At 37.2% G+C, this 10699-nt stretch overlaps 1 protein-coding gene across 8 annotated transcripts in view; it reads left to right on the top strand.

The window, feature by feature from the left end:
* The window catches only part of ORC3 (origin recognition complex subunit 3), a 68397-nt gene extending 60253 nt beyond the window's left edge, over nucleotides 1-8144 (top strand). For all 8 annotated transcript variants that reach the window (XM_025983851.2, XM_025983850.2, XM_025983852.2 and 5 more), the window contains 4 exons: nucleotides 4346-4487; nucleotides 6236-6352; nucleotides 7104-7183; nucleotides 7719-8144. In XM_025983851.2, coding sequence (XP_025839636.2) covers nucleotides 4346-4487; nucleotides 6236-6352; nucleotides 7104-7183; nucleotides 7719-7824 — 445 coding nt within the window. In that variant the 3' untranslated portion in view covers nucleotides 7825-8144. The remainder of the gene's footprint in view (nucleotides 1-4345; nucleotides 4488-6235; nucleotides 6353-7103; nucleotides 7184-7718) is intronic.
* The last annotated feature ends 2555 nt before the right edge of the window (nucleotides 8145-10699 follow it).

A 10699-nucleotide genomic window follows, 5' to 3' on the forward strand; every position in this document is an offset into this window, starting at 1 on the left:
CTCCTAGATTAGGCTTCCAGCTTAGAATTGTAATTTTGATTCATTTTCCATTCTTATTAGATGTCTGATCAAATGACGGGTTCAGTCTTTACTGAGAGTTCAAGAACACAAATTTAAATTTGATCTAGTTCATTAAGCTGGGGTGGGGGGATGAAAACAGAAAGTGAATGTTTTTCCCCTTTATAATAACAGTTTTGCATTGCACTTTATCTTTGCTCTGTCTTTGCTGGGAGTCTGCTGGATCTGGGCCAAGCCCAGAAGACAGAGCAGGCCAGACGTAATGCCCTCTTTTATCCAAAGTAAAGGACTTCTAATTCTAAAGAATACCAGTGCAACTTATTGTCAGTTGAGAAATGTACTCACAGTAATTTAGAAGTCCATTAGTCCTGCCTATATTTTAAGATGACTCCTTTTTGGGAAACCCAGATTGTTCTGATTCAAGGATTTCCCAAAAGCCAGTTTTATGTAGGTGTGTGAAATTACCCACCTAAAAGCTGCCTTTCAGCAGTTGGGACATGCTATAGAAAAAAAAAGTGTGAAAAATAAAATGATTTAAGAGCTAAAAAATAGGAAAAAACTTATCATTGCTTATTCTGTTTTTTTAATAGCAGTTCAAACGGCAGGCTAGGCACTGAATATAATCAAGTACTAAAAGGAACAGCTCAGTCCCTGAAGACAGAGAGTAGTTTTCTGGTAAATTACTTGTCCTTAAACATGAAAAGTTCTGTTTTCCAGGACAATGTGGGAACAGGGTCATTGTTCCTAATCCCTGGGGAGAAATCATTAATGTCATAAAAAAGGTCCAGATGAGCAACCAAGTGTGACAAAAGGAAGATTAAAGTGAGAAATGTGTCATGTACAAGTGCAATATAATACTGAACTGACCTACTGACCACAATTGACCTTTTAGAATGCATACAGTTAACCTTGCCCTACTGGGCTTTGCTGTTTTGGTATTTTCTTGCCCCAAGTTTCTGACTCCTTTCTTTTACCAACTTGTGACTGTTATGGTTAAAAAAAAATGGTTAAAGTGTATCTTACCATAATTTAGTACACATTTAGTAGGCCAGATGTCAGGTTCATCTGAATTCCCACAAATTCCACGCTGTAGGCTCTGAAATGAAACAATCATTCCTCTTTGATCTTTGACCTAATTGTGATTTTTTTCCTTTCTGAGAAGTTACTGAAGTAAAGGTGAGTATGACTGAATTGTGCTGCATTGTGAAATCACAAAATTTTCCATACCAGGATTTACAGTCTTTATCAAGATTGACTATCCCAGGCAGGGAGAGATTAGGATTGTAGCATGTCAGAGCTAAAAAAGACTTAAGGCGTCATGTGGAAGCTAAAACACAGAGAGAAGCTAGAACTTATGCAAAGTCACACAGTCCTGGTCTGCTGATGTCCATCAGAAGTCCCTCTCCATTCTCCATACTGTCTCCAAGGAGGCCTCAATCACAGATGTTTGAACAAGCTTGGAGTCCTTGGAGAAAAGATGTTTGTTAAAGATAAATATAAGCAATAGACTCTCAAGAGACAGGGTTCCTGGTTTACCATGAGGAGCTCCTGAGAAAACTGAGAAAGGCAAATAAAAGTACATGCTATTTCCTACGTTATACATCAAAATACAAGCTTCAACTTTGTAGCCCTTGTTGATATTAAGTAGTCCCTCCAGATTCCCTCAAAACCTCCTTTCCTGTTTGTTTGTTTGTTTTAGATTTTATTTTATTTATTCAGAGAGAGAGAGGCAGAGTCACAGGTAAAGGGAGAAGCAGGCTCCATGCAGGGAGCCCGATGTGGGACTCCATCCCGGGTCTCCAGGATCACACCCTGAGCTGCAGGCGGCACTAAAGCGCTGTGCCACTGGGGCTACCCCCTCTCCTATTAATGAACTCTGATCTGAATCCAAAAGGAGCACCATGCAGTGCTCTAGTCTAGTGCTAGGCACACTACTTATTTCTTACAGCAAGTAAGCTGCAAAGTAGAATCCTTTGCTACTCTCCACATTTGCAGTTGGGCAAAAAGTCTAATGTATGATATTTTGTCACTGGTGGGGGTGATGGTGAAGAGAAGAGTTTTAAATAGTCCTCCGATTTTTTGGACGTCTTGTTCATCATTTAGGCTTCAACTAATGTAGCAGGCCAGTGTAAACCAAATACAGGCAAAAATTTTATTTTGCCTCTGATGGAGGTTCTTTGAGGATATCCAAAAAGGCCTTTTGCCTTGGGAATTAACTGAATTTCTAAACATTAGACAGATGTTAAAAAGGGAGGAGTACAAATGTGAGATAATTTTTCTGACATGGACTCTGCTTGTCTTGATTTCCAGTCCTTATTACATAGCAGGACTTCAACAGGGTCTTTTTTTTTTTTTTAAAAGATTTTATTTATTTATCCATGAGAGATACAGAGAGAAAGGCAGAGATATAGGCAGAGGGAGAAGCAGGCTCCCTGCAGGGCACCCAATGCTGGAATCTATCCTAGGACCCCAGGATCACGACCTGAGCCAAAGGCAGATACTCAACCACTGAGCCACCCAGGCGCCCCCTCAACTGGGTCTTTTAATGACAGTCATTGTAACAATTGGGGAAACAGCCTGAGGTTGGTGTAGGAAGAGTTATGGCCAGAAATTACAAATGGGTAGCTAGCCAGCTAGGGAGGCAGTTGATGTTATAAAACCCATGCCAGAGGCTACAGCTAAATTTATCTTGAGTAAGAGTACTTAAGGTATAGAATGCTGAGCCTTAGGCCCAAGTCAGAATCGTACACTTTGCAAAACGGGTTTTATTCTGAGTAACTCTAGGGAAGGAGCAGGAGGCAGGAGTTCTCCTGAGATGGGGAGGAGTGATGTACATGGTTAATATCCTCTTCACTTTCTCTCTTTCTCAAAGCCACTGACCACAATGGGTGGAGCAAGTGTAGTAGGATTTTCTCCCAGGACAAGAGAAGGGACAACAGGAAGAAAAGGGTAATTTTAATTTCCCTGGTGGCTGGGCCTGAGGCCGCTGCTTTGTTCTGCCTGCGCTTGGTGGGAAACGTGGGAAACTGCACGGACACATATCTGGCATGTGGCCAAAATATTTAAAGCCCAGGACTACACTAAGCCCCCCAATTTTTTTTTTAAAGATTTTATTCACTTATTCATGATAGACAGAGAGAGAGAGAGAGAGACAACCAGACTCCACCGGGAGCCCAACACAGGACTTGATCCCAGGATCACACCCTAGGCATCCTAGGCCAAAGGGAGGCACTAAACCACTGAGCCACCCAGGGATCCCCAAGCCCCCCAATTTTTATGAAGGCATGTGAGCTAACAACTTTAATCAAGTTAGTGACTTATTACTCTTACCTTTGGGTTGTGTTTGCCAGAATTTCTCTCTTCCAATTTGCTAACCTCCACACCAAAAGTGATGTCACTGTCATGGCACAGGCAAGCTGATAGGCTCATTAGACACTGAAAGTGAACTGTTCTTTGTATTTATTTACTTTTTTTTAAAGATTTTAATTATTTATTTGAGACAGAGCACAAGCAGGGGGAGAAGCAGAGAGAGGGAGAAGCAAGCTCTCTGCTGAGCAGGGAGCCCGATATGGAGCTCCATCCCAGGACCCTGGGATCATGACCTGAGCCACCCAGGTTCTCCTGAAAGTGAACTTTATAATGCTTTATTTCCCTCGTTCAGATTTCATTAAAATCAGGTTGTCCTCTAACCCGAAACCCAAGTTACAGTGGTTTTTCTAATTGAAATTTTGAAGATGAACAATTTGCTTGTTTTCCAATATTTTGAAGCTAAAATTTAGTCTTTTCTGCCTTCTAAAGTAAAATTTAATTCTAACATATAAAGAACCTTTCAGATATCATTTCTATGAAACATATCAATTAAAACATTTTCTGTGATCCAAAAAGAATTTCCTAAACTCAATCCTAGGCCTGAGGCCTGTGTTTAAACACTGTCAAGAGTTAAATGTCAGCTATGGTAAGTAATGTGGCTATCTCAGCTTTCCAAATAATTATTTTAAGAAAGTATTCATTAATGCTGTAAGAAGTTCAACCTTTATGGTTTTGAGCAGAAATATAACTTATGTACATTTGTACCTAAAGGCTTAAATCAGAACTGAAATACAGTTTCTTAAATTCTGGTGAATATGAAAGCTTTAAAAAAATACTTTATGTAAGAGGTACAATTCTGAGTGAACCTGTACGAACTCTGCTATTTGGCTTTTGTTTCATTTGTTTTTGGTTGTTGATTTTGCCTTTTAATAGCTCAGTCTTCCACAGAAAATTGACCAAAATGTTATAATGAACATTATCTTATCTAAAAGCTGATACCTCACTTTGGCTGTTTCAGAGAATATCTTCTGCCTCCAGAGACACAGCCTCTGCATGAGGTAGTGTACTTTACTGCTGCTCACACCCTGCGTGAACACCTGAATGCTGCTCCAAGAATCGCTCTCCACACTGCACTCAACAATCCTTATTATTATCTCAAGGTAAAAAGCAAATTCATTACTCTGACAGTTTAGTTCACAGTCTTTACCACAAAAATTTGCAGTCCTAACTAGTGGGGAGTTGGTAGCACAGGATTATCTCTTTCAGGTTTTGAAAAAAAAATCTTTAGACTTTAGAGGCATTTTCTAAGCCAGTGAAGATTCCAATCAGTAGGCCACTAATGCTGCCAACTTTTGATGGTCTGTACATGTCTTCCATGTGATCAAACCAGGTCACAGCGGGCACTAAGATTCCAGAGTACCCTATTCTTGTGAAAATAAATGTTTCCCTACAGACATAACAACAGATCATGGGTCAAAAAATATGGTCTAACGAAATTACAAGGATCCAAATGGTTGTTTCTGATGAAAGAAATAAGTACTTTGGGGTTTTGTCATGGATTTTAAACCCAAAGATCACTCTGAGTATCTCAAGAGCTGAGTATAGAGGATAGCCAGCAACCTGCCAGGGACAAAACTCCTAAAATCCAGAATCTGCTAGTTCTAAGAAGCTATTCTTTAAACAGAGTTCAAGAGAGTTCAGAATTTTAAAAACTCTCTTACGTGACCAGGTCAAGTCCTCATTTAAACATTTCTGTAAGCTACATTTCAAGCTTATGTATACATGGAAGTAATTAGACAATTTGCTAATAAGTTAATTTGTTACAAACTCAGCTAAGCACCTAGAAATCTTGCCACGAAAAATACTTAAGAAATGACTCCATAAAATCTATGAAGAATGTTCCAAATGTATCGGTTTCTTATTCCAAAATTGCACTCAAAAAAAAAAAAAAAAAAAAAACAAAAACAAAATTGCACTCAAGCTAGCATGCTAATAAGCATTAAAAGAGAATGTGGAGTAGGAAGATATAAATCAGTGGTTTTCAATAATGGTGGTAGTGAAGAGCTTGAATAATTTCATATATAAAACACAAAATATTTTTATTATATAAACCACAAATTAAAATTCTTCTTTAGTAGTAGGTCACTTAAGAGATCTGGTATGATTTTAGGAGTCTTTGGGAGGATATATCACAATCTCTGTGTATGTTTGTGTGAGACAGTTTCTCAGTAAGAACCATGGATTTCAAATAAGTTAAAAAAACACTGATTTTTGGGGTGCCTGGGTAGCTCAGTTGGTGAAGTGCCAACTCTTAGTTTCCTCTCAGGCTGTGATCTCAGGGTTGTAAGATCAAGCCCCTCTCCTCTGCCTGCCTCCCAATGAATTAATAAATCTTTAATTTAAAAAAACCCAATTGTGTTAGGATCTGCAGCATTTAACAGTCTTTGAGAGATAACTTACAGCCCTGGTAGTGATGTGTTGGTATTAATAAGTATAATTATTCCTATAATTACAAGTGTTGGAAGTGGCTGAAAATCCCCAGGGAAATCCATAAACTTTTTATGGAAACCAGAAATGCATTAGGATCTCAGAAATTAATAGTGTATGATTAAAATGAAAAAAAAGAAATAATTTGATTAAAAGAAAACATGCTTTTCTTCTGATCCTGAGTATTCTTCTAGTGACTAGGAGCTAAGGGGATTATGACTGACAACTTAATCCTAAGCAAGAAACTAGGTAACTATTGGAGAGTAAAATGCAACTCAATAAATAAAGGAACTCAAAGACTCCTCTTACTGGCTTACTAAATTTAGTTTAGGGGTTCATTAATGTCTGCTTTTGTTCCTAATCATTTCTAAAACATAGTCATCTTAATTTACTGGGTTTTTTTTTTGTTTTTTGTTTTTAGAATGAAGCACTGAAAAGTGAAGAAGGCTGCATTCCAAATGTCGCCCCAGACATCTGCATAGCATATAAACTGCACCTAGAGTGTAGCAGGCTAATCAACCTTGTAGACTGGTCAGAGGTAGGTCAGGGGGAACAGAATAAGCTATTTGTCTAACCATCCATGACAGTTCTCCTGGGGTTTTTTTAACTTTAAGAGCTTTGAAACTCATCTTTCTTTTCTTTTTTTAACGCCCTGTTCTTTTGTTTGGAAAGCATAAATCACTTCATACTGCAAAATCTCCTCCAGAAGAGCAGTTAACTGTTTAACAGTCTCACCCCAAATCCCCTGCACTCTGATTCCACACACCTCAACCAAGCCAATTCTACATTCATGCTAGGTCAAAATAAGTACGTGATCTAAAGCCACAGTTAACAGTAAGCAAAAGCTAAACAGTTTAGGTTGGTTCTGTTTTTCACAAAATAAAGGTGCATTATTAACTAGCATTTCCTTTATCACAAAAAAGAAAAAATATTAGAATAACTATACTATACAACAGATTTAGCAATCAGGAAGTACAAGGAATACTTGGCAAGGCAGTGGAAGACAACAATTAAGATAAACAATTTCTTTCCATCCTCAGAAGAGCATTACAAAGTTAACTCTTTTGAAGGTCTTATTTAACAGATGTCACCATTTTAAAATATGCATAATTGGCACCTTCTAAGATGAGAATTTTTGAGAATCTGGAATTTGGTGTAATATTTTAAAAAGTGTACCAGCTATCATCAGCAGCAGTGCTTGACCTGCTTCATACAGAGTCATCAAGGGCAATAAAAGATATTTGGCAGTGGTAGATATTTTTATTTTCTTCTGTCTTGTCTCTCAAAAGGCTTTTGCAACAGTTGTGACAGCTGCTGAAAAAACGGATGCAGATTCTGCAACCTCAGAAGAAAGGAATGAAATTATCCAGTATCCTTTTAACAAATCAGTTTTGTAACATTCAAGTATACATGGAGTAGAAGTTTACAGTTTCTCTAGACCTACAATATTTATAAAGATGTGCTCCAAACTACTTTATTATTTAATATTAACCACACCATCCCAGAATAACTTGTTTCTACATATCTATTCTGATTTTAACCTAAAATGAGACCTAATGTAAAATATTTGGTCTAAAACTTCTATCAAGGTTATACTCCAGAATTCAGCAACAATGTCAAAAAACTATTATTCTGTTTTTCTATGGTGAGTAGATACTTTTAAGTAGTTAAAGGGGGAGCAATTTTCATACTGTATGAAAAATTAGAATTATGTAAGCATTAAGTACTTTACCATTCATGACTTATTGAAGTGGATTCTAATTACATTTGTTCTTTTCCAGTAAGGATTAAAATTTAATTTAGCATATGTATTTGAACTGTACTTAACAGGTGATGTTTTAACATTGAGATTTTAAAATTTGTCAAAAAATTTAACAGTGAATTTCCTTAACCACAGCCTTCAGTGCTCGGTTTATTAGAGCTGTTTCTGAACTAGAACTTTTAGGATTTATAAAACCTACCAAACAGAAGACTGACCATGTGGCAAGGCTAACATGGGGAGGCTGCTAGAAAGCCATGGAATGAAGCCAGAAGTATCACATTAAGCTTAAGAGAAAAATGAGACCAGGCATATTTACATACCACTGGAAGACTCTTGGTGAGAAATGTGTAATCCTTGTGTGTGTTTGATCAGAAAGTACTGTTAACCAAACAGGAATATATCAAAAACACCTCTGGAGTACTTTAGAACCCAACAAATGGCATGCTTATTACATTGTAACTACAACCTCCTCCACATTATCACTGTAATTTTCATAGTCATTACTAAATTATAAATAAATTGTTCTTGAGCAGTTTACAGAGGTAATAAATGCCTTTATCCACGAGTATTAAATTTGTTACGGTTGATTTCATATCACTCATTTCTGCTCCCCTAGTTTTTTGGACTGGCATTCCTCCTCACTTTAGTAAATTGCATAGTAAGAAAGACAACTATCCTACAGGATTTCTCCTAGTGACTATATAGGTTCTAAAACTGCCTCTGCTGCCCCATTTCTTTTAGTCTGAAAACTTAAAAAAAAAAACCCCAAGCTCTTTGGCTTTATGTTTAAAGGGAGTAATATTCTACTTTAGGATGACCCATCATGGATCCTTTAAGACCTTTACCAATCACATTTCAATCTTGTAAAATCCAAATGAGGAAAAAGTAAATCCCAAATGGAATGACATCTGGATTTCTTCCATGAGAAGAACTCATCAAGACAATGAAACAAAGATACACCAAATTCATTATTTAATGTTTTAAATCCCATGAGAATTCCGGGACATAGCTTTAAGAGTATTCACTAACTTATCAAAATTACCAATGCAAATATGACCACAAGGAAAAAAAAATCCAAATTCAGTAAAATCTTGGTTCACAAATATTAGTAAGCTATGTAATTGTAGGCCTTTCTTGTGTGTGCTTTGAGGACAAATTTAATGCAGGTTTTAAAATTTATTGTAAAGAAATTTGATAGCTTAAATAATTCTAGAGTGTAAAGGATATGTCGTACAGGGTGGAGTATTTTTATCCTCTGACAACATGAGGGCTGAGATGACATTAATGGGTAACTGCCCCCTTCTCCCTCTTCCTGTCCCAAAACACACAAAAAAGTGTTAGATGTACTGTATCCCTCCCAAATTATAAAATGTTGCTAGGCTCAAAAAGGGAAATAAAGAACTACATGCCAGAACAAAAAGCATCTAGCTAGCCCTGTAGAACTTTGAGACAATTACCAGAATTGCATTACTGAGATAAATGTCTTCTCATCTAAAAGATGCCAGGATTTCTTACTAAGCCATAGACATAAATACATATGTGCACAAAGAGCTGTCAACTTGGAAATTAAGGAATTTATGATATGCAAACACAAACATCACTACCATATGGAAGAAACTGGACAAATAGAGGCTTTTGACACTTGGGAATCCATGTGTGAAAGGCAGAGAGCCTCTGCCAAATGGGTAGGTATGATTGGAGCAGAGAATCCATTTTTATTCTGTGAAGTCTCCATGACTTGACAGCAACTATAGCTTTTTTTTTTTTTTAAATATTCTAAAATTTTTTTTTAAATATTCTAAAATTTTAAATAGTCATTACCCCCTCCAGTCACATGTGCTCTCACCATGTTTCATTTTTTATAACAGTTGGTAAAATCTAAGGAAAGAATGTATGGATGATTTTGAGCATTTTCTTCTTCTACCTATTTAAAGTGAGGCTGTCAGAAATGGGAGAGATTTTCCAGTATTCTGTGCTAATTAATGTGAAGACACCATCAATATCTACAATGTGATTTCTTCCAGCTTTCAAATGGTGCCAATGAGCACCAGAGAAAATTATGACTAGAAACTGAATTTCAACAAAACTCATATAGTAATATGCTTACACGGTAAGGTACAGAGGAACTGGCCTCATACAGACCAGATTTATCTCTGAGTAGGAGTAGCCCTGCGTTTTCTTTTGCTGGGCATTGAATTGAATTCATGCTACTACCTAAATGCATATTATAGAGTGAACTACTTTTTCTTACTACCTACGATTAGGATGGAAATTAGTGTTTTTAGAGTGAATACCCGAAAAAACTATAAAATTGAACTCACGAAGCTCATTTATTGCGATCATTATGGAGCACAAACCCCTCAAAGCCAGCCCTATTTTAAGCATCACCTCAATTCTGTGTCCATTACTTAATATAGTAAAACTTCATCCAACACACCTTACAAATGGGATATTCTGATTGACTAAATCTTTGTTCAGTAAAATACTAATCTGCAAACCCTAGAGCAGTTTGAAATTTGTTCAAAAACTTTATGGAGTGCATACCATACTCTAGCCACTGTGATACTTATGTGAACAAAGATCTTTGCCCTCCTTGCAGAGGGAGCAGAACAGAGAATTATATTGTAGGTTACGGGGAAAAAAAACAAAACCAGGATATCATGCTGCAGTTTTAAAACAGTGGTCACAGCAGGTCTCATTGAGATGAGTTTGTGAACAACTCAAAGTTGGTAAAAGATTTACTTGTGAAGTTCTATGGAAGTGCACTGTAAGAGAATAGCAGTAACAAAAAGTCTTTAGGCAGGAGTATGTAAACTACATGGGAGGACCAGCGGGGCTGGCCAATGTGGGATAGGCAGGGTGAGCAGACGGGAGACAAGAATTAAATAAGGGAGGGGGGATAGAGTACATGTAATTTAAGGCCCTGTAGACCACTGAAAAGTCTTGATTTTTAATCAGGTAGGAAGCCATCTAAGGTAAAAGACTTAGAGCTTTAAGTGATCACTCTGCTAGAAGAGTAGACTGGAATGGTTGGTGAGGAGACAAAGATGAATGAAGCAAAAATAATGACCAATTAGGCAATCACTGAATGGTCTAAGCAAGACATAATATAGTAGAAATGGT

Source organism: Vulpes vulpes, chromosome 1 (assembly GCF_048418805.1).
Source record: "Vulpes vulpes isolate BD-2025 chromosome 1, VulVul3, whole genome shotgun sequence".
NCBI classification, from domain to species: domain Eukaryota; kingdom Metazoa; phylum Chordata; class Mammalia; order Carnivora; family Canidae; genus Vulpes; species Vulpes vulpes.